The sequence below is a fragment of the Octopus bimaculoides genome, chromosome 20 (assembly GCF_046866305.1).
Source record: "Octopus bimaculoides isolate indiv1 chromosome 20, ASM4686630v1, whole genome shotgun sequence".
Taxonomy (NCBI): domain Eukaryota; kingdom Metazoa; phylum Mollusca; class Cephalopoda; order Octopoda; family Octopodidae; genus Octopus; species Octopus bimaculoides.
The window spans coordinates 15964147-15988589 of NC_142947.1; the positions used below are offsets into that span (position 1 = coordinate 15964147).

General features: G+C 36.6%; 2 protein-coding genes across 2 annotated transcripts in view; one reads left to right on the forward strand and one right to left on the reverse strand.

The window, feature by feature from the left end:
* Positions 1-11341, forward strand: LOC106879103 (programmed cell death protein 5). Its single transcript, XM_014928539.2, has 5 exons — positions 1-127; positions 3310-3424; positions 6584-6675; positions 8859-8930; positions 11177-11341. Exons 1-5 carry the CDS (start codon positions 62-64, stop codon positions 11222-11224), a joined length of 393 nt encoding a protein of 130 aa, XP_014784025.1. The 5' UTR covers positions 1-61; the 3' UTR covers positions 11225-11341.
* Positions 10613-24443, reverse strand: part of LOC106879101 (coiled-coil domain-containing protein 90B, mitochondrial) — a 20892-nt gene continuing 7061 nt past the window's right edge. Inside the window, exons 2-7 of the mRNA XM_014928537.3 lie at positions 20882-20992; positions 16580-16683; positions 14908-15009; positions 12567-12680; positions 12271-12385; positions 10613-11784 (exon numbers count right to left, since the gene is read on the reverse strand). Of these exons, the coding sequence (XP_014784023.1) occupies positions 11729-11784; positions 12271-12385; positions 12567-12680; positions 14908-15009; positions 16580-16683; positions 20882-20992 (602 nt within the window). The 3' untranslated portion in view covers positions 10613-11728. The remainder of the gene's footprint in view (positions 11785-12270; positions 12386-12566; positions 12681-14907; positions 15010-16579; positions 16684-20881; positions 20993-24443) is intronic.

Genomic DNA, 24443 nt, shown 5'->3' on the forward strand with positions numbered 1-24443 from the left:
AGTTCCTGCCATTAATTTCAGGATTCTAGTCTTGTTTCTCTGTTTTTAAAGTAAAGTTGAGATGGCTGATCCGGAATTAGAGGCTATTCGTGCTCGCCGAATGGCCGAGCTTCAGAGACAAAGCGGGGTAAGTTAAATCAACGAAGAAATTTAACATGTTACTTTTTATTTGAAAAAAAAAAAAAAATTATCGATTGGGCAAATGTCTTCTACTATAGCCTCGGACCGACCAAAGCCTTGTGAGTGGATTTGGTAGATGGAAACTGAAAGAAGCCCGTCGTATATATGTATATATATATATATATATATATATATATACATATGTTTATATGTATGTGCGTGTGTATGTTTGCCTGTCTATGTTTGTCCCCCCAACATCGCTTGACAACCGATGCTGGTGTGTTTACGTCCCCGTAACTTAGCAGTTCGGCAAAAAGAGACCGATAGAATAAGTACTAGGCTTCCAAAGAATAAGTCCTGGGGTCGATTTGCTCGACTAAAAAAGGCGGTGCTCCAGCATGGCCACAGTCAAAAGACTGAAACAAGTAAAAGAGAGAGAGAGAGAGAGAGCTATAATGCAGTATTTAGTAATAAATGTCAACTACTTCGACACTGCTTGTTTCAAATGTTGTTATTGTTTATCTCGACTCATATCAGTGACGAGCATTTCAATCACAACCGTCGCAATTTCTATATCTAGGATTACATTATCCAGTTTGTCATTATTACTCTTTTAAGTCGATAGGCTGCGATTTTTTGCAAGTCAATCGACGACGTAAAGGAGCCTCTCGTTAGTTCAGCGTGGTTCTAACAGTGATTATAAATGTGCAAAAAAAAAAAAAAAAAAAAAATGCTTGCCCAAATTATATTTTAACTATAAAATAATTTCTTTGATAGTCATTATAGATGTCTTTCTTTAAAAATTAAATGTAACTGCAACACAGTATTTCATTGAATTCGTTGTCAACTTGTCTCAGTTAACTCTTTTCTAGCATGCCCTCGTGTGGATTTGATAAATTTGACAGTCTGTATTGCACATTTAAATATCTAAGGCTATTTTTCTTGGAGTCTTTTAAAAAATTAATTATATAATTGTTGATACCATAATTGCATTGATATGAAAGCGGTGATTGATTCAAATGAATAATTATATACAAGCATCTTAGTTTACAATAGAAGAAAGGTGTATGAGATGATAGCGGCTCATAGATGCCTTTTTTGAACATCGTGTGGATGTAATATGAATACATTATAATTGGTTTAGTTTGGGTTAAGTTTTGTGCGTCAGACGCTTCTAGAAATATTGTCTTATGTTCTGTTAACAATAAGTATAAATCTTTAAACACGATAATTCAGTCTTAATAGCTCATCGTAAATCCATTTAACCTGTTTATGCCAAGCACAGTTTAAAAAAAAGATTAAGCCAGCTACATCTATTTTTACAACTGCGAGGAAATGTACATTTCGAGGAAGCTTAATAAGACCAGAACCTGTCAGAAATCGTCTCTCGTAACCGCTGAAAATAATATTTGTGAACGATTATTACTTTAGCTCACCACATAATGGTTTTTTTGCTTTTAGTATTGAACTGTAAATCCTATTAAGTGTTATTACGTATATATATAAAACAGACTTCTGTGCAGTTTCTACCAATAATTTCTGTTGGCTATATTAATCGACCTTAAACGACAGTAGAAGACACTTGGTGAAAGTGCTGTGCAGTGGGATTGAACTCGGTTGTGAAACGAGTTTATTAGCTGTTGATGCTCCTGTTTTAAATATGTAATCACTCTCCTATTATTCTCTTCTCTCATTTGGGTCTCAGCAACAAAGACTTCCAGTTACTCTATTCTGGCTCGATTTCCCTCTCTTATTCTTCTAAATATAGCTACTTCTTGCTTTGTTTTGGGTCTTCAAATCCTAATGGAATTGTAAGGGCACTGCTGTGATCTATAGTGCATCTATGGGATTTAAAATTGGATGAGTCCATCCCTGTCCAACTATGACCACTGCTGATTTCTTCCAGAGATAAAGAATTAACACCCCCAGTCTGGGACTGGTGCTTTATTTACCAAACCATATAGGATGGAAGACAGTTTCTCTTGAGGGGATTTAAACTCAGAAAACGGAGAAGCATAGGCATAGGAGTGGCTGTGTGGTTCCGGGTTCAGTCCCACTGCGTGGCACCTTGGGCAAGTGTCTTCTACTAAAGCCTCAGGCCGACCAAAGCCTTGTGAGTGGAATTGGTAGACGGAAACTGAAAGAAGCCCATCGTATATATGTATATATATATATTTATATATATATATATGTGTGTGTGTCCCTCTAATATATCCCTCAACGTGGCACACTCAAAACAATGCCCCAGAGCACCCATCTGGTTACTTCATTCATAACTGCACAAGTTAACATGTCTTGGCTCTGCTGATTCTACACAAAACCCTTTTGGTTTGTGATGTTTTAGCCCTGGGAAAGTTAGTTTTTATTCTACTTAACCATTGATTTTTTATTACCTGGGTGTGAGACATTTAAAAACTAAAAAGAAAAAAAAGTACAGAAATCTTAATTACAAAATTAAAAAAAAACAAACTAAGTAATGCTTATCAAACTATACACAGGCCTTCGACTTGTGACTGGTTTGATAAGTGTCAATGCATGAAACTCTTGGACCTTGAGTCACTTTGTTACCTCTGCTAAATATTAAAAATATACATATACTCATATTTTTTAGTTCTATTTTTCCTGTTTGCGTCAACATTCCTGTGTCATCATCATTGTTTAGCGTCCGCTTTCCATGCTAGCATGGGTTGGACGATTTGACTGAGGACTGGTGAAACCAGATGGCTACACCAGGCTCCAATCTGATTTGGCAGAGTTTCTACAGCTGGATGCCCTTCCTAACGCCAACCACTCCGAGAGTGTAGTGGGTGCTTTTACATGCCACCGGCATGAAGGCCAGTCAGGCGGTACTGGCAACGGCCACGCTCAAAATGGTGTATTTTATGTGCCACCCGCACAAGAGCCAGTCCAGGGGCACTGGCAACGATCTCTATTTGTAAACTATAATAAAGTAAATTTTAATATTCAAATTTTAATTTTAGCTGCAATATTTTAAGTAAAAAGTTTCTTCTTCTTTACTTTACTAGAAGTAATAGCTTGTCCTATACTTTTCCAGGTGTAATAACTTGTCCTGTACTTTTCCAGGTTTATAATCTTAAGAATATGACTTTTCATGCTCACATTTTTCCATGTAATGTACATATGCATGCATTTATATGTATTTATTTATTTTATTTACTTTCATTGTAGATGTCTAACAGTAATCACCGTAGTAAAGAAGAGACAGAACAGAAACTTCAGCAACAAGAAGAGCTGAGAAATTCAATATTGTCTCAAGTATTAGATCAATCAGCCCGAGCTAGATGTATGTATCCTCATATGAATTCCTTATTTAATTCTTAACTGAAAATCTTCATCACCATGCTTTATGACTGTTTTCTATGCTGGCATGTGTCGGATGGATTGGAAGATATTTTTCTCCAAGTTTAATTTTTGGCCTGGTTTCAATGGCTGGATGCCCTTCCTATAATACCACCCACTTTACTGCGTGGCACTAGCACTACAGAGGTTGCCTTGCTGCCAGTAAGACTAAAGAGCCGTCTGGGGTTCTACATTGTTGCTGCTTGAGTGCATTTTGTGGCGTCTGTACTAGTGAGGCTGCCTTTCATCTTGGAATGTTGCAAAGCAAAAGGGAGCCTCCCTCCCTTCCCATAATTGATTGAAGAAATTTATTGGGAGAGAATGGAAATGGGGAGATGTTGGGATGCGAGTAATGAAGATAGAAGGGAAAAGTAATGTTGGATTAGTGTAAAGGAGAGCAAGGACACAGTGGTAATGATAATGAGGTGGGTTGAGTAGGAGAACTTAAGTGATGAGATAGGTCAGTCTGTCTGCCATACAAGCATAATTTAGGCATGAGGAGATACAATGCTACTCCAGTTATATATGGGTGAGTAGAGTGGTGTGTGTAGGAAAAAGATGATGATGATGTGCTGGGGATATCTTCAAGAACATGGTGACAAGAAAGTCAGGGTGGGTGAGTAGAGGTTATCGGAGAGCAGTCTCTCCTCACTCAAGTGTCATCATTTGAGAGTAATGAAGTCCTGGAGTCAATATAATAGACCATATCTGCCACCAAAATTTGTTACCATGAGCTTATTGAACTAAATACTTGGTGAACATGATCTGTAGCCTGGTTTAATTTCATACCTGAACACAGCTTCATATTCAATAACATGCATGTGTATATATTATAAATGCCAATTCTTAAAATCTGCCCTTTTTAACTTCAATCTTTGCAGTTTAATTCTTTCATGCTAGCATGGAAGGTAGACATTAAACGTTGATGATGGAGAAAAGTGGATAAAAGACTCATCTATGGTTTTGAAGTAATTAATTTGTATGTTTGTATCCTGTGTTAGCTGTGATGTATAAGCGTTATTTAGAAGGATTGCTTTAGTACTATGGTTAGGATGTCTGTCACGTTTACAGAAAATGTGGGTTCATGTCCCACATTTTATAAATAATAGTGAGTAGAATATTGGCTTCAAATTCTGGCACATGGCCAGAAATTGTGGGGAAGGGGCTAAGTAGATTGACCCTAGTGCTCAACTGGTATTTCATTGACCCCCCAAAAAGATGAAAGACAAAGTTGACCTCGGCAGGATTTGAACTCAGTATGTAAAGCCAGACAAAATGCCGCTAAGTATTTTACTCAGCATGCTAACAATTTTGCCAGCTTGCTGTGGAATATTGGTGAAAAAAACTCCTTGGATGGAAAAAAAATTCTAAGCTATAACATTTCAGTTGTACTTGGAATTTGGAATATATACCCAAATGTTTGTATCAGCTAAGTTTGTCTTACATCACGGCAATTTAACATTTTAATAAAGATTTATTTACCCTCCACCTCCAAAAAAAAACAAAACAAAACAAAAAGTCTGGTCACCTTTCATAAACCTAAAGTGATGATTTTAACCAAAACATTAAATTTTAGTAATTTAGTAGCTGCTTTGATATGCTTTTGGTCTTTATATCCATAATCTACTAAAGAGTCAACAGGTAAAATTCTTCAGAATGTTTTTTCTGGCCTAATGTTTTTCACAGTTAAACTGGCCAAAAACGGCTACCATAAACACAGGGCTATTTTATTGCTCTGTCTATCTGTATGTTGTGTTTTAGATATGTTACTTTAGTTAACAGAATACGTTTCACTGCTTCTTTCAGGAAGAGATGTCTTATTAAGTTTCATAATTAATATACTAATACAATCTTTGAAAGTAAATTATTTTTAATGGTAGAACTTGAAGTAGGTAAAGCTATAAATAGTAGCATGCAGAATATTGTGTTAAAATCCCTTTGGATTGTAAAAAGTCAGGGTTTTTTTAACACTAATAGTCTACGTGCTGTTATTTGTAGCTTTATCTAATTTGAATTTTACTAAGAAAATAATTTACATTATAACTACTGTAATTTCTAAATTCTTGTATTCTAAACAACCTAATATCAAAGACTATAACTCTATAAGTGGAGATGCAATGGCCCAGTGGTTAGGGCAGTGAATTCGCAGTCATAGGATCGCGGTTTCGATTCCCAGACCGGGCGTTGGGAGTGTTTATTGAGCGAAAACACCTAAAAGCTCCACGAGGCTCCGGCAGGGGATGGTGGCGAACCCTGCTGTACTCTTTCACCACAACTTTCTCTCACTCTTACTTCCTGTTTCTGTTGCGCCTGTAATTCAAAGGGTCAGCCTTGTCACACTGTGTCATGCTGAATCTCCCCGAGAACTGCATTAAGGGTACACGTGTCTGTGGAGTGCTCACCCACTTGCACGTTAATTTCAAGAGCAAGCTGTTCCGTTGATCGGATCAACTGGAACCCTCGACGTCGTAAGCGACGGAGTGCCAACAATAACTCCATAAATCATCAGTTAACGTCCGTTCTCCATGCTGGCCTGGGTTGAAAAGTTTGACAGGAACTGGCCAGCAGCCAAAATTCCATTCTGTTTTTTTTCTTGGCATGGTTTCTATGGTTGGATGCCGTTCCTAAGGCCAACCACTTTAGGGAACATACTGGGCGCTTTTAACATGGCACCAGCATGGGCACTTTTACATGGTGTTGGCATGGGTGCTTCTACATGGTGCTGGTATGGATGCTTATCCGTGGCACTGGCACAGGTGTTTCTACATGGTGCCAGCAAGGATGCTTTCACATGGTGCTGGCATGGACACACATGTAGCACTGGCACTCACAAGTCTGGAAAACTAGAACCTCAGCTAAGTGTTAATGGAGTTTAATTAAATGATTCTAAATGTCAAACAAAACATGATTACATGTCCTCTACTAAAATATATATTTTCAACGCATGTTTTTTTTTTTTTTTTTTTTTTTTTTCATCTGGATTACTTAATGGTTTTGCTGGCCTATTTAGAATATTAAAAATTGACACATGACTAGCATGCTCTGTTCTGAATAAAGTCACTTTAAGAAAAAAAAAAAAAAAATCATCTGTTTTCTCTTTCAGTAAATACCATTGCAGTTGCTAAACCAGAAAAGGCTAAAATGGTTGAGAGCATGTTATGTCAAATGGCAACAAGTGGACAGATTGCCGGAAAGGTTAGTATTGCATTATTATATTATGAAAATGACTCAACTGTTTGCAGTTTGCCATGGTGTAGCTAGTTGATTTGTGTTTGTACTTGACTGTGTATTTTAGTGTGTGTGTACAGTGAAGGTATGTGGCTTAGTGGTTAGGGTATTTAGCTCATGATCGCAAGGTTGTGAGTTCAGTTCCTAGTGATATGTTGTACTTGAGCAAGACACTTTATTTCATGTTGCTCCAGTCCATTCAGTTGGCAAAACTGAGTGGTGCCTGTATTTCAAAGGGCCAGCCTTGTCTCACACTGTGTTACGCTGAATCTCTTTGAGAACTATGTTAAGGGTACCCATGTCTGTGGAGTGCGCACCCACATGCATGTTAATTTAACGAGCAGGCTGTTCTGTTGATTGGATCAACTGGAACCCTCTTCATTGTAATTGACAGAGTGACAGTGATATGTTTGTATGCCCCCACCCTCACTCTTTCTCACCATCATTTAACATCCATTTTTCTATGCATGTGTTAGATGTAATTTGTTGAGGTAGATTTCCTACAGCTGGATGCCCTTTCTGTCATTAACCCTTATCTGTTTCCAAGCTTGGTAATATTTCTTATGGCCAGACATGTTACCATGGGAGACTGGAAATGATTCAACATAACTTCTTTGATGACACACACACACACACTTCTTTCAGTTACCAAATCTGATCACAAGGCTTTGGTTAGCCTGGGACTATAGTAGAAGACACTTGCTCAAGGTGCTGCACTGTAGGATTGAACCCAACACCACAGTTGAGAAGCAAGCTTCTAACCACATGGCCATGCATGTACCTACACGTACATTGAAATATGTGAAAAGGTGCTGTATTTCTGTTGCATGACTCAGTTACTGCACCTACAATGTGAGAAGTACACCTATGCCACCCACTTAATTTATTCAGGTGTTGTTTGCCTGTGAGAAACCTAGCAGGGCTCTCTACATAGCACACATACTCGTTTCCTCTCCAGCATCTCTACACTACCTCCAGATCTATCTTTCATCTTGTCAACATTTTGTCTTGTTGTGTGTGTAATTAGTTTACATTACTTGTGAGCTTTGCTCAGCTGTTTGAACAGCTCTGAAGCTCAGCTCACCAAACATAGAATATATTGCTATTACTAGTTGTAGGCATCTTGGACATATTGTGGGTCATGTTCTAAAATTTGCATCTATTTGGAAATTTGGGCTGCTACAATAAGCAGTTTAATTGATCTTCAACTATTTTTTTTTCTGGCCATCTCTGCTTTGATCTTACGCATCTTACCCAGTGGTTTCTAAAAGAATGAGCTGCACATCATAGTAGAAGAATAATTGGTGGGGGAATTTTGATAAAGTAATAATTACTTCACTTATTAGGAGTACTTTGTTAAATAATCCCTGTGCTTCTTCTGGGGGAAGTTGAGAGAACCACTCACCTAGTGTACAGAACCCATATCTGGTAGTTGTCTTTGACATCAGTGCTTTGCATTTTCCTCAGTTCAGTTCTGATTAAATTTTTTTAGTGTTTGTTTAAACTCAGGTCAGCCCAGTCAACTTTGACTGAGTAGATTTATGATCAAAGACATAATGTAATCTAGGATTACGTTATCAAATATGTCCTTGTTTGTAAAGTCAGTAAGATTTGGCTTGAGGGGAATCTGATATTTCTAGCGATACAAATGACCATGTATATTAAACTACTTTTTGAACAGTTTAAAATGTAAAGGTTAATAAAAATTACTTTTGGATATTTTTCCTTTCATTTATATTTCAGTAAGTTTGTCGTAACACAAATACTAGTTAATTATCAGTTCAATGCTAAGTTAACAGTTAGATAAAGACTTTCCTTTACTTGTATGTTTGTAGGTTAAGTTTGTAAGTTAAAAGGGCATTGAATTGGTAGAATGAATAAGGTGATGCTAACTAAAACACATTACAATATTTAAATTTGTCCTATGACCTGGGTTAAATCCCAACTTTGTCATTCATTTTTACAGGAAATCAATAAAAAGAACCAGTAATACACTGAAGTTGGCTTAAATCTAATTTCACATGGAAAAATATAATTGTTTAATGGAAAAATTAGCTTTACATCAAGCAAAATATTTTTGTTTTTCATACTATTTAATTTACAATTATTTTTGGTTGAGCAGATAATTATCTTCCGGTTTCTGTTTGCAGCTTAGTGAAAACCATCTAATTAGTCTATTGGAACAAGTTAGTGAGCAGACGCAGCGAAAAACAACAGTAAAGGTAAGAATTTTTTTTTTTTAATTAAAAAGTGCTTCGCATCCATACAAATCTTGGTTTGATGAAACCTCTTGTATGTGTGTGCGTGTATAGTAGTGTCCCTTTATGATACGAAAAAAGAAAAAAAAGGTTTAGTACTTTGCTAAAAGGTTTGTGAAAATAAGTATTAAGCTCAGTGGTGATGGTGCCATGTAAAAATCACCCAGTATACTCCGTAGATTGGTGGGCATCCAGCTGTAGAAACCAAACCAAAAGCAGACTATGGAACTTGGTGCAATCCCTGGTCTTGCCAGTTCCTGTTAAACTGTCCAATCCATGGCAGCATGGAAAACTGATGATAAATGTTGATGATATTCAGCTAAAACCCTTGGCATCCCATCATGCTTGCAGTCATTGACTGAAACCAGTAAAAGAATATAACTGTTGAACATTTTTTCCAAGCTTTGGCTCAACATGTCTGATCTACCATAACTAGATGTTCTTGATAAAATTAATTTTGTTAGGTTAATCACAAAAGTCTAGCTTACATCAACACAGTTCATTTATTAAAAAAAAAAAAATATGATATGATGTGATGAGGTAAAATAGAGCCTTTATGTAGTTAAGCTCTTTATCAAGCTTATTAGTTTTTTATTCTGAAAGTAGATTGTATAAAAAGTGTGAAGCTGTTGAAGACATTCTGCATATGTTGTGTGGATATACTGAATGTGTCATGATTGTTAGTAATTGAAATGGGAAAAAGAGTAAAAATGTCTTAAGTTAACTATGATGATAGTTAAACTAAGTTTGACAATCTTTTAAGTGTTTTGTGAAAATACGTATTATTTAATATTCAAATATTCTTTTTTTATGAAACCATCATCTAACGTCTGTTTTCCATGCTGGCATGGGTTGGTTGGATGGCTTGACTGAAAACTGGTAAGCTGGAGAGCTGCACCGGGTTTCAATCTGATTTGGCATGGTTTCTACAGCTGGATGTCTTTCTTAATGCCAGCCACTCGAAGAGTGTAGTGAGTGCTTTTTACGTGCCAGTTATGGAACACTGGCATCAGCCATGACTACCATCTCACTTGGTTTGACAGGTCTTCTCAAGCACAGTATACTGCCAAAAGTCTTGGTCACTTGTCACTGCCTCTCTGAGGCCCAAAGTTTGATGGGTACTTTTCATGTGCCACCAGCACGGATACCAGGTATGCGACACTGGCATTGACCACGACTGATTTCACTTGGCTTGACAGGTCTTCTCAAGCACAGAATATTGCCCAACGTTTTAAGGATGCATTTTATGTGCCACAGCTGTGAGTACCAGTTACATGACGCTCGCATTGGCAATGACTGTGATTTCACTTGGCTTGGCAGGTCTTCTCAAGCATGGCATATCGCCACAGGTCTCGGTCATTTGTCATTGCCTCATTGAGGCTCAACGTTTGAAGATCATGCTTCATCACCTCATCCCATGTCTTCCATAGGTTCCCTTCACAGTTACAGATCAGCACTTCTTCACACAGCTGTCCTTGTCTGTAAACAGTGTTTGTCAAAGATACAAAACTACACTTTTTAGTTTGTCATCGTAAGAGGTGTAGTTTTGTATCTTTTGTCAGTTGTATTGTAAACTCATCAACAAAACCACTTTCTTTGAATATAATTATGCAAATTTTCTTAGGTAAAAATTATAACTACACATATCATTATGATCAGATTTTTATTTAACATTATAAAATAGGGTACTTTTTTTTTCCGTTTATCTGCATATCCAGGAGATGAATAACCAAGAAATAAATACAAGATAAGTTACCAGTTGAGAGGATGGTGGATTGTATTTTGTTGACATTTGAAGTCTTTTGCCAGCATTTTGTAATATACCCATGACCAAGTCACTTAGTTCTTAAGTAGTGCAGTCCACCTAGCTATTTGAAGGCACCACATAGTGGTTTGAGTTGTCACTGTAAGCATTGCAAATTTAAAACCTCCTAGAATGTCATTCACTTCTACCCATGGGAAAATTAACTGGTGATAGATTGACATTCTAGCTTCAGAGATTCACTCTAATCTACTCAGTCTTGTGGAAAGCAGAAATGTGCATCATTCTGGTGAATGGCAGAAATTCACAAAAACATCTTGATCCCAATTTTAAAAAAAATATATACTTTATCAAATGCATAATAACTTAAATACATATTTGTCTGCCTATGTGTTATATACAATTTCACATTAAAAATTCAAATTTTTTTTTTTCCATATATTTTCAGTTTGACCGAAGAAGAGTTCAAATGGATGACTCTGATGATGACTATTAATTATATTCATATTCACACCTGGACTTATACCATTGGCTAATTTTTTTCCCACTTGCTTTCTCTTCAATTATATTCTAAAAAACAAAACAGGAATAAATCTGTATTTTTTTTTCTAGATATGGATGCATTTCTTTCTTAAATGCTTCTAGGTAAATACTACGTTGATTTTTGACTTAGGTAAACATCCGTCCATATTTTGTCTCGAAACACCATTTTATGTGATATTACAATTTTTCTCCATCCTTAAACTTGCAGACAAAGGAGCAGGTTATGCCTTATTTAATTGTTAAAATATCTAAAGAAGAATGTCTGTGTGTGCACCTGAGCTTTTTTAATGGAAGGGAGGGAAATTTTACTATTTAATTAACTTCTTAGAAAAGCTCATATTCAGCAAACTTATGACCACTGGAAGCTTGTAAATTTCAAGTCTCTCCATTTGGTTCAACAATGAAATAAAAAATATATTGATTTGTAAGTTCTTGTTGGATTGATTTTGAGTTGTGGTCAGGACCATAGACGATAAAAACCAAGAGAAATTGTCAGACATGAGAAAATGGTTCCTGGAAATAGACAAAGAAATAAGCGATAATAATATGTAAAACGAGATTTTCAGTTCTAGTTTAAACTTATCCAAAAGCTAAGCAAAAATTATGATGCAGATTGGTGAGTTTCACCGAGGCTACAAAAGTAGCTTTTCACAGCATGTATTTTGATGCTTTGATACTAGATATTAAATTGAGAAGCCAGCAGTTCATATTGTCACTAACTGGCATGTGTGGTGTCTGATCAAGAAACTACACTCTCAAATAACCCAGTTGACCGAGCTGTAAATAGAGACCAAAGAAAAGTCATTCTCAGATGGCACAGTCTCCATACTTTGAATAACAGCAGCACTGTGAAGTTTATTTTTGTAGTTCTAGCTAGCAGATACATGTGCTTCACCAAACTAAACATTACTTTAGAGGAAGTCTTCTGTATCTCTCCCTAACTTCCCACACACAGTATAATGGCTTATAGGTATTCTCACCGTAAAACAATGAACCTACCTCCAGCATATTTCAGGACATCATTTCTGTGTTGCTCAAATGTTGTGCGGAGATCAGCAATTTTTGTATCAATTTTATTATTGATATTCGAAATTTGGGTTTCTTTATCAGCAAACTTGAAATTTAAAAATAAAGTGATTTTATGACAATCGTTGCAGGTTATTAACTTCAAATGTAATATTTAAGTTTTATTTCTTACTTCAACAACATTACTATAAATACAAAATGTTTTAGGATTAATCCAAAAATGCTACTTCTATTATTCAGTGTTGCATATAGAATAGCCAAACACGTACCTCTTCGTTGGTACGGCCTCTTTCAAGGTTTACATCCAGTAAGATTTTCCCTTCCAGTTTAGATACTTCATCTCTTACAGTATCCTTTAGTTGCAATATATCTCTACTCTGTTTCTGAAAAGAAGTTTAAAAAAACTCACAAAAATTATTAAGGTAACCAAAGAAACTGTTTGTCTTCTATATGACACTAAAACAGAAACATTTTGATCTATTAAGTTCTGCTGGTTGGAGTGAAAATGCAAATTAAGATTTAAAATGCAAAATGTTAACAAACCACTGACAGGTTGGGGACTATAAAATGATTGGATGTTTATGAAAATGACTGTTTTAAGTAACAAATTGAAGAAAAGCAACCTTATCCCTAAATCATTAAAATAAATTTATCCCTAAATCATTTAAGTCTCAGCAACAGTTGAATTGTACAAGTGTATTGAACTCTATATCTGTCTCTCTCTCTCTATATATATATATGCACACACACAATGTATACAGTTAAATATTTCAATCAGTGTTTCCCAACCTATTTTCCTGTGGGCCTCACTATAACTTTCCAGAAAAATGTATGTCCCTCCAGTGGTTGGAAAAAAAAGCAACAACTCTATTTTTAATATTTTATCACAATTATTTCATAAAAAAAAAAACGTACATTATTGACTAAGAAATAAAGAAGTGAATCACTTTGAGAGCCTTGTGCCTGTCAACTACAGCAGATTTTGTTAGCTTCAGCCATGACATTAGTAATAGTGCTATACTGTAGCAAACAGTCTTCAAAGAGTACGTTTGGCTGGAGGGATTGGTTTGGTTAGGCTTAGTATAGGTGAAGTTTGTTTGCTGTGAAAAGAAGATACCCACAATTCCATGTACCACTAAAAAAAAAAAAGTTTTGGGTCCCATGCTCCATCATGATTTTCCTATCCCTCACTGGAGGGGCACATGCTCCATGTTGGGAACCACTGATCATTTATGTATTAACATAAATATCCATATAAAACTTCATTAGTTTAATGCCCGTTATGTGTAGATTTTTTCTAGTAATTTTTGATGTTTAAATGTAAAAATATTTAAATTAGCCTTCTTATATGCTATAACAGTACTTGTGTGTGTGTGCATATATATATATATCGGATCTAATTTAACACCTATATAACCACTCAGTCCCTTTATCAATAATCTAACACTAGTCCCTTCCCATTTTCTACCCTCCCCCCATGGTGTTTATATTGTTACTCTCCACTATTCCCCTTACATAACTATAAATCTCTTCCTAAATTTACTTTACCATCCTTCATAAACCAATACAGAATCATTGTACCTTACCTCTCTTCTATTCTCCTTCAGCTATAAGGGCTACTTTAGGCCCTTAAGTTTTGTATGTTTCAAAGTGAAAATCACTAAAGCTGGTACCATGAAAAATTACCCAATATACTCGGCAAAGTGGTTGGCGTTAATCATTTTACAGAGATCGGGACCTGACAGAATCCTCTGACATATTGGATCCTGCAAAACCATCCAGCCAATGCCAGCGTAGATGATAGACATTAAATGAAAATGATAAAATTCTCATTTTTATCCCCTTAAAATTCTACAACTGATTTTCCTAATTAATCACAGATTCTATTTAAACTTATACTGCCTGTTGTTGTTTATTCATGATGCTTCAAATATGCTTTTAATGAGAGAAAACAACAAAATTGAAAGCCTGGGGACAAGCTGTAATAATTCTTTACATCTGAACAACATTGTTTCATGCAAATGATTATATGTAGTGATTGTTTAAAAATTATTGATTCCCAAATAAGCTTAAAAAGATTAAGAAATGTTTTTTTCTGCATAGGATGAGTTGTCTCACCCTGATATTTATTATGTTTTTAACACAGCACTGCCATAAGAAATTATCTCAGGGCAAATAGCACAATAACTGGCCTGTCGATGGTGTGTACACTTTAGGTATGATATGTAGATGGCTATTTATATTTAATACTGCTTCAATTTTGTATGCAAGATTTTTAATCAACTGGGCAGGTATTTGCAACATCAGTGAATGTTTTATTCACTGTTTCCTATATCACAGCCAACAAACTCTTGTCTGAGCATGTGGCTGTCTGCAAGCATGCATCATTGAGAATCCCACAAAAAGACCGAAATGCACCTGCATTCTTGCTGGCCAGTAGTGGATGAATTTTCGTTTCTGGTCTGATATTTGTATTTTTAACACAGCATGTCCATAAGAGATGTCACTGCAGTGACTGGCCTTTCAATAGTGTATATACGTTAAGTGTGGTATACAGCTGGCTATCTTAAAATTTCTTGAAATATTTTGTAAAAACAAAAACAACTTTACTTCTGTTATATTGCGTAGGTTTGAGAATTCACTTTTCTCAAGAATGATCATGTCCTTCTTCACAGCTGCAATTTCAGCCAATAATTGCTGGGTTACAATTTCCTGCAGAAAAACGTGAAAAAATTAAATAGAAGACATTGCACAATAAAAATGGAATTTGTTTATGAAATGCTTTCTCTTTTCAATTGTCTGTGGTCATCCAATTAAAACGCAACTTGAGATCTAGATTCCTTAATTTTGTCATTAGTTACGCATGTAACATACCAATATAGCTAATATATATATATATATATATATATATTTTATAAGTATTAGGTCTTTAATAAAGCATTCAAAACTTTATAAGGCTGCAAACAGCCAATGTAATATTTGGAAAAATTTTAATTACCCAGGACCAAATTAGTAATTCTTTGAATTAGTTAAATCCATATAATATTCCTTGTAAATTTAATGATTAAATCTAGTTTCTAAAATTGTCAATATTGGAGTGGCTGGTATTCGGAAGGGCATCCAGCCATAGAAACCCATGCCAAATCAGACTGGAGTCTGGTGCAGTCTTCCAGCTTACCAGCCCCGGTCAAACCATCCAACCCATGCCAGCATGACCAATGGACGTTAAATGATGATGATTCTGAGACAATTGGCAGGAAAAAAGAAAACACAAGAAGTCATCTCTTCCCATTGTAGATATCATAATAATTTTGTTCTCTTAAAATTTTTCAAATTTTGGCACAAGGCCAGTAATTTAAGGGATGGGAGTAAGTTGATTACATCAGCCCCAGTGCTCAACTGGCACTTATCCCAGAAAGGATGAAAGACAAAGTTGACCTTGGCAGAATTTGAACTCAGATGGATGAAATGCTGTCAAGCATTTTGCCTGTTGTGTTAATAATTCTGCCATATAGGCATAGGAGTGGCTGTGTGGTAAGTAGCTTGCCTACCAACTACATGGTTCCGGGTTCAGTCCCACTGCGTGGCATCTTGGGCAAGTATCTTCTATAGCCTCGGGTCGACCAAAGCCTGGTGAGTGGATTTGGTAGACGGAAACTGAAAGAAGCCCGTCGTATATATGTATGTGTGTCTGTGTTTGTCCCCCCCCCCCAATATTGCTTGACAACAGATGCTGGTGTGTTTACATCCCCGTAACTTAGCGGTTCGACAAAAGGGACCGATAGAATAAGTACTAGGCTTACAAAGAATAAGTCCTGGGGTCGATTTGCTCGACTAAAAGCGGTGCTCTAGCATGGCCACAGTCAAAAGACTGGAACAAGTAAAAGAGTATACAAAAATGTAGAAAATTATTAAGAAAGCCTTTTCAGATTTTATATGGGAAGATGTGGGTGAATTTAATTCAGAATTTACTAAAATTTTGAATTAATAAAGACCAAATTAGTAATTCTTTGAATTAGTTAAATGCATTGAGCACTTCTTGTAAAAGTTAATGATTAAATAAATTAGTTTGTAATAATGGTCAGGTAAGAAAAAGAAATACACATGAAGTCTCCCCCCCCCCCTACAGTATTTTATAACAATGTTCTATTAAAATTAATTGAAATATTAATACACAAAGATGTACAATATCAGAAAAAAGAAACCTTTTTATATTTAATTTGGGAATGGGTGGGAAAATTCAATTAATTCAGAATTTGTTAGAATTTTGAAAGTAGTTTACCTGTTGTGTTTTTGTAACCATCTCTTTAGATTGTTGTTCAAGTGTCATATTAACTACTTCGACAAGAGCTTCAGTGATAGCTTCAGCTTGTTCAATTGTGAAGCCTGTTGAATATAAGCATAATTAGCAAACTGTCATCTATTTTCATCAATAAATTTTTTTTTTTCCTCTGAAGTTATGATCAGTATTGATTTGGGTTAACTCAAATTATAACTGCCTCGGGCTTGACTATAACCATATGTATATTTTGACTCAAAGACATGAATCAGCTAGTTAAATAATATGCCTATAACAGCTTAGTTGTCCCTCTTGCATATACATCAACTAATATCCTTTTGTACACCATTTTGAGCGTGGCCATTGCCAGTACCGCTTGACTGGCTTTCGTGCCGGTGGCACGTAAAAACACCCACTACACTCTCTGAGTGGTTGGCGTTAGGAAGGGCATCCAGCTGTAGAAACTCTGCCAAATCAGATTGGAGCCTGGTGTAGCCATCCGGTTTCACCAGTCCTCAGTCAAATCATCCAACCCATGCTAGCATGGAAAGTGGACGTTAAACGACGACGACATAAACATTATTCATGCTTTAGAAAGCAGAAATAGCAGAGATTTGAATATAGTTAGCTTCTCCCTTCCACCAGAGTCAACCTGTCTTTCTCTGATTACAAGGGTGAAAAAATATTTTTGAAAAAGATGTATTCAGTACATAACTAAATACATCTTTTACAAATCCAAGGGCTTCTGCCTATGTTAACAATAATCATGCTGTTTAAGTAAACAAACATATAAAAGTATTTCTCCCCCAATTTGTTTCCTCATTTCCATTGTGTAGCCATTACATTGTCACAAGCTATGGACTGACACACTGATATAAGTTCAGGTCACTATTGCGGTATTGTCAGAACATTTTTTTATACATTGTTATTAGTGTATTAGTAGAGTAATGGACAAGGTATCTTATGGAATTTCGTTTGGTAGTGTGTTAGACTACCAATTGAAATCTGACAAAAGTCAACTTTGCCTTTCATCATTCTCCAATACAAATAACAATATAATCTACAGACAAGGCAGTGTGGTTTGGAAGTTCATTTTGTAACCACCTGTTTTTGGGTGTTGTACTACAGGGAAGCACATTGGGCAAGTGCTTTTGCTACAGCCTCGGATTGACTAAAGCTATATGAGTGATATCTTGTCAAACAGGAACTAAAAGGAAAAAAAAGCTGTGTGTGCGTTTGTATATGTACATACACATGAACATGTAAATGTGTGTGTGTATGTATATATATATATATATATGGTGTTGCCATCCAGTTTCACCAGTCCTCAGTCAAATCGTCCAACCCATGCTAGCATGGAAAGCGGACGTTAAACGATGATGATGATATATATATATATATATATATATATATATATATGTGTGTGTGTGTGTCTCATCCCTAGTATCAGGTCATCCCATAAGTTCTGTCTGAATTTTGAATGTAACTATGTGGTAAGAAGTTTGCTTCTCAACCACATGGTTCTGGGTTAAATTCCACTATGGTTCCTTGGGCAAGTTTCTTCTATCATAACCTTGGGCTGACCAAAGCCTTGTGAATAGATTTGGTAGACGGAAACTGAAAGAAGCCTGTTGTGTATGTGTGTGTGTATATATATATATATATATATATATATATATATATATATATATATAAATATATATATACACGAGTGTTTGTGTATGTCCTTGTAACTTAGCAGTTTGGAAAAAGAGACCAATAGAATAACTACCAGGCATTAAAAATAAAGTACTAGGGTCAATTCATTTGACTAAAAATTCAAAGTGATGCCCCAGCATGGCCACAGTCTAATATCTGAAACAAGTGAAAGATAAACGATATATATATCATCACCATTAACTTAATGTCCATTTTTCCATGCTTGCATGGGCCAGACAGAGTTCCTTGAGACAGATTTTCTATGGGCAGAAGTCCTTGATGAGATGCTTAGTGGTATTTCATCAGCCGTTATGTTCCGAGTTCAAATTCTGCCGAGGTCGACTTTGCCTTTCCTCCTTTCGGGGTTGATTAAATAAGTACCAGTTACGCACTGGGGTCAATATAATCAACTTTATCCCTTTGTTTGTCCCCTCTATGTTTAGCCCCCTGTGGGCAATAAAGAAATAAAAATATTTCACCAAAGCTGGACATGTTCATGTGGAAGGTTGAAAACAAGCCAAGTGCTTGTGGGACAGTGACACATAAGTACAACTACAGTATATCAAGGTAAGGAGACATGCACAGATGTGTGCCTGTATGTGTATGCATGTATATGTGAAGGGGTACTGAAAAGTTCCTGGCTTTGGGTAAAATACAAGATCAATTAATTATGATTTTATTTAGTATATTCCTCTCTCAGAATCCCACACTTATTGCAGCAGTCCTTCAGTTTTTCTAAGCCCTGCAAAAGAACTTGGAATGTTAGGCCTCCAACCAGGCTTTTTGTGATACACTTTTCAACAGTCTCGTGTGTGTGTATATATATATATATATATATATATATATATATATATATAAGCAATGTTAATTCTCTAAATGAAGTATTAACAGTAACTGCACGATAAAGTGTAGTATATTGCCACTTAAGTGTGGCTGACCCCTAGGGGTGGATGTTACTGTTGCTTTTAGCCCCAGGAGGACATCTCCTCCAGCTGGCTTATCGACACACGACTGTGTCCTATATATATTAGAAGACACTTGCCCAATGTACCACACATTGAAATTAAACTTGGAACCATGTGGTTGGCAAGCAAAATTCTTAACCACACAGCTATGCCTATACACGTGTATGCTTGTGTATCTTGTCATCATGCACTAATTGTAAAGAAACATCATCATCATTTAACGTCCGTTGTCCATGCTGGTATGGGTTGGATGGTTTGACCAGGGCTGGCAAGCTGGAAGGCCGCACCAGACTCCAACCTGATTTGGCAAGGTTTCTATAGCTGGATGCACTTCCTAATGCCAACCACTTCAGGAGTCTAATGGGTGCTTTTATGTGTCACCCCCACGACTGATTTTACTTGGTTTGAGGGATCTTCTCAAGCATAACAAAGCCAAAGGTCTCGGTCCTTGCCCCTGTGAGGCCCAACGCTTGAAAGGTGCTTTTATATGTGCCATCAGCATGGGTGCCAGTTACATGACACCAGCATCAGCCATGACTACAATTTCACTTGACTCAACAGGTTTTCTCGAGCACAGTACAAGCTGAACACTGGGGTTGATGTAATCGACTTACCGTCTCCTTCACAACTGCTTGCCTTGTGCCAAAATTTGAAACCAATATATCATACAATATATTTCATTAAATATTTTTGTTTTTGGTAGAAAACTGTAGAGCAGAAACCAAAATGCTCTCTGTGGTCTTAGTTCAAGTCCAAGCAGGTCGACTTCATATTTTGCTATTCTAGGATTGATAAAATAAAGCATCAAGGACCAACTGTGTGAACAACTGATTTTAAAGGTGGATATACTTGCTACAGCTAAGCCCCCAAAAATGCTTCTTATCTCATATCCATTATAGGTCGGAATAGAAAATGTTATAACTTTCCTTTTTAATTAGGTGAAAAGCTTTAGATAAGATAACTGTTTTTACTTAGGGACATAATACCTTTAATATCTTATCTATAATATGATTTTGTCTCTATCAAGAAAATAATTTGGCTTTGTCGAAAGTTACTGTATTTGATGACTTATAATATGAATATGACAATTTCAAACATGCATCACAATCGTTGTTGTTGTTGGCACTCCGTCGAGGGTTCCAGTTGATCTGATCAACAGAACAGCCTGCTCGTGAAATTAACGTGCAAGTAGCTGAGCACTCCACAGACACGTGTACCCTTAACGTAGTTCTCGGGGGATATTCAGTGTGACAAGGCTGACCCTTTGAATTACAGGCACAATAGAAACAGGAAGTAAGAGTGAGAGAAAGTTGTGGTGAAAGAGTACAGCAGGGTTCGCCACCATCTCCTGCCGGAGCCTCGTGGAGCTTTTAGGTGTTTTCGCTCAATAAACACTCACAACGCTCGGTCTGGGAATCGAAACCGCGATCCTATGGCCGCGAGTCCGCTGCCCTAACCACTGGGCCATTGCGCCTCCACACGCATCACCATCATACATGCAGTATCCTTCATTTCCGATCTTCCTGAAATGGAAAAAACATCCAACCATAGAAAATCTGTCTAAACAAATTCTGTCTAACCTATACGAGCAGTGAAAGGTTGATTTAAAAAAAAAAAGATATATAAAAAAAAAGATAGGTACCTCGTAGCTGAAGTTGCTGAACAAGAGCATGTGTATCACAATGCAATGTTTTGCGTATTACGGACAAGTCAACATCTCTTTTCTGATATGACATTCTCCGAAATGGAATCCCTAAAAATGCAAGACAAAAATATATATATATACACACATATCATAAAAAAAACTTCAATATATGCACTGACTGAACTTGATTTTAATCGAGTGCTTGAAAGACAATAGGCTGTAAAACAAAAGCTGAAACAATAAACTTCAGCTATAGAGACTAACAGCAGCAGACAGTTAAACAATAAAGAATACATTTATCAACTGACATGTGCACAAATACACATATTATATGTATATATATGCAATAAGTTTCAAAGATAAGACTTAGTTAATAACTGTTCCATATTAATGAAAAGAAATTTCATCTTAAAAGGATCAGGGAGGGAAAGGGTGAATACCACTAAAGACACAAGTCTAGCTCATTGATTAGATCAGCTTGTGACCTACAGCTGAGCTAACATAGAAATATATGGCTGCCAAACAAAAGCTAGAAGAGCCAAGACAGTTGTAGTACTGACGAATACCTACATTTCATATCATCATCATCATCATTTAGCATCTGCTTTCCATGCTGGCATGGGTTAGATGGTTTGACTGAAACTGGTAAGCTAGAGGGCTGCACCAGGTTCCAATCTGATTTGGCATGTTTCTGTGGTTGGATGCCCTTCCTAATGCCAACCACTTCAAGTGTAATGGGTGCCAGTTACGCGACACTGGTATTGGCCATGACTACGATTTCACTTGACAGGTCTTCTCAAGCATGGCATATTGCCAAAGATCTTGGTCATTCATCATTGGCTCTATAAGGCTCGACATTTGAAGAATGCTTTTTATGTGCCAGTTATGTAACACCAGCACTGGCTATGACTACGGCTTCACTTGGCTTGACAGGTCTTAAGCATGGTATATCGCCAAAAGTCTTGGTCATTCGTCATTACCCCTATGAGGCTCAACATTTGAGGGGTACCTTTTACATGCCACTGGCATGGGTGCCAGTTACGTGATACTGGCATCAGCCAGGACTATGGTTTCGCTTGACTTGACAGGCTTTCTCAAGCATGTTATATCACCAAAGGTCTGTCACTCGTCGTCGTTTCTGTGAGACCCAACATCCAAAGATCACCTCGTCCCATGTTTTCTTGGGTCTACCCCTTCCACAGGTTCCCTCCACAATACAGAACTCCTTAATCATTAAACCTGTTTCTTCTCTTTTGGCTCCATAATTAAACCACTTTAGCATTAAGATTACTGTCAAATGTAATGCTTATTTATTCACATTGTTTTGCCTTAATCATGCACTGTCTCGCAACTTCATAACGATCTGATTGTTTATTTTTAGAACAACATTGTAGGGTTGATGTGAGAGGCTGGATCTGGCTGGTTTGAACATATAAAAGGTAGAATATTTGGGATGGATATAGCTGATTTAAATGGTAAATGGTTATATTAATACCAAACACTTGTTTAAAATGCTTTCAAATTTAGGCACAAGGTCAGCAATTTTAGGAGGCGAGAATTTTAGTCCCCACAACTTAGTGGTTCGGCACTGATAGAATAAGTACTAGGCTTACAAAGAATAAGCCCTGGGGTTGATTTGTTCGACCAAAGACAGTGCTCCAGCATGGCTGCAGTCAAATAAAGGAATAAAAGAATAGTTGTCTGACTTGCTAGAAATAGCCAGATTTCCCTCAAAGCACATCACACACAGTAATCCCTTGACTATTGCAGGTGTTATGTTTCAAAACCCCCGCGATAGGTGAAAATTTGCAAAGCACAAACAGTACTGTACTGTATATGTTTTTTTATTTTTATAATTTGTATATATTAATTTAATTATAGATGCAAAACAACATCATGGAGGAATTGACGTAAGCTTAAATAATAAACCGCGGTAGGTGGACTGCAATATGGTGAGGGATTACTTCATTAAATTATTGTAAGTATTATTAAAGTGGGACATTGAAGAACACCTACAGTTTCAAATCAATAATTCATAAAATAACAATCAGCCAACCAAACAAAAAGAAAAATAATGGGAAAAAATTAAAATTCATGACAACTGATTCAATGAAGAATATCAATAAAAATATTGGATGTGCGTGTATGTGAGTGGAACTTTTAAGATTTAATTGGGATGTGGAGTTGAGGTTAAAAAGATTAAAAGAAGTTTTTTTTCCTGTAATTGTATGAATTCCTGTCTGTAGAACACAAATTAGCAAAAGTTTTCTGAAAATTCCAACTAACAAAAAAGTCACGAGGGGTTGAATAGGGCGCTTAAGCTAGAATTCTGTTGAAAATTCTCCTGTAAAAATATGGTTAATATTTGAATGTTGTTATTACTATTAACTAATCTCTTTACTCTCTTTTACTTGTTTCAGTCATTTGATTGCGGCCATGCTGGAGCACCGCCTTTAGTCAAGCAAATCGACCCCAGGACTTATTCTTTGGAAGCCTAGTACTTATTCTGTCGGTTTCTTTTGCCGAACCACTAAGTTACGGGGACCTAAACACACCAGCATTGGTTGTCAAGCGATGTTGGGGGCACAAACACAGACACACAAACATATACACACACATACATATATATATATATATATATATATATACATATATACGACGGGCTTCTTTCAGTTTCTGTCTACCAAATCCACTCACAAGGCTTTGGTCGGCCTGAGGCTATAGCAGAAGACACTTGCCCAAGGTGCCACGCAGTGGGACTGAACCCAGAACCATGTGGTTGGTAAGCAAGCTACTTACCACATAGCCACTCCCGTGCCTAATGCATAAAAGTTTTCCATTGCAGCCAAACTTCCATTCCCTGGTTTAGTAACTAAGTGCAGTTTCAATATTTTATAAATTTATTCTAAAATGCCATTGACTAACAAACTGAAAAAGACTTGCTTTGTTCTTCACTGGAGTATAAATACATTGCATTAATTTAGAAATAAAAATTCAGGAAAATAGTGTAAAGGTTAAACTTCCTCCTTCATTCTATTATGGGTCATGATGAAAATGTCAGCTGTGCATTTCTTACTTGAATGTTGGTACATGGAAATAAGTGAGAGCTATGCTTTATATGCTCATGCAACATAACACAAGAGTGAAGATTTTCAGCTGTATGAATACATGATGCATATGGATACGTGCCCAGTGAAAAAAGTCCTGGATACTGTGAAAAGGCAGAAAGATACAGGAACATGGGGACGAGGTGGTTGCTGTTTAGTACCAGCTTAGCCCTAATCTAAACCAATGGCATTCTAAAACTATTTAGATTTTATTTTTGGTTGGGTGAGAGGGGAAGAGACTTCATCATCATCATCATCGTTTAACGTCCGCTTTCCATGCTAGCATGGGTTGGACGATTTGACTGAGGACTGGTGAAACCGGATGGCAACACCAGGCTCCAATCTAAATTTGGCAGAGTTTCTACAGCTGGATGCCCTTCCTAACACCAACCACTCAGAGATTACAGTATATATATATATATATATATATATATCATCATCATCATAAACCC

Bases quoted from the DNA above. Each gene is read 5' to 3' on its own strand.
- LOC106879103 (XM_014928539.2), top strand. From the start codon at position 62: ATGGCTGATCCGGAATTAGAGGCTATTCGTGCTCGCCGAATGGCCGAG. The intron at 6,676-8,858 runs GTTAGTATTGCA...TTCTGTTTGCAG, and splicing joins GTGGACAGATTGCCGGAAAG to CTTAGTGAAAACCATCTAAT. The intron at 8,931-11,176 runs GTAAGAATTTTT...ATATATTTTCAG, and splicing joins AGCGAAAAACAACAGTAAAG to TTTGACCGAAGAAGAGTTCA.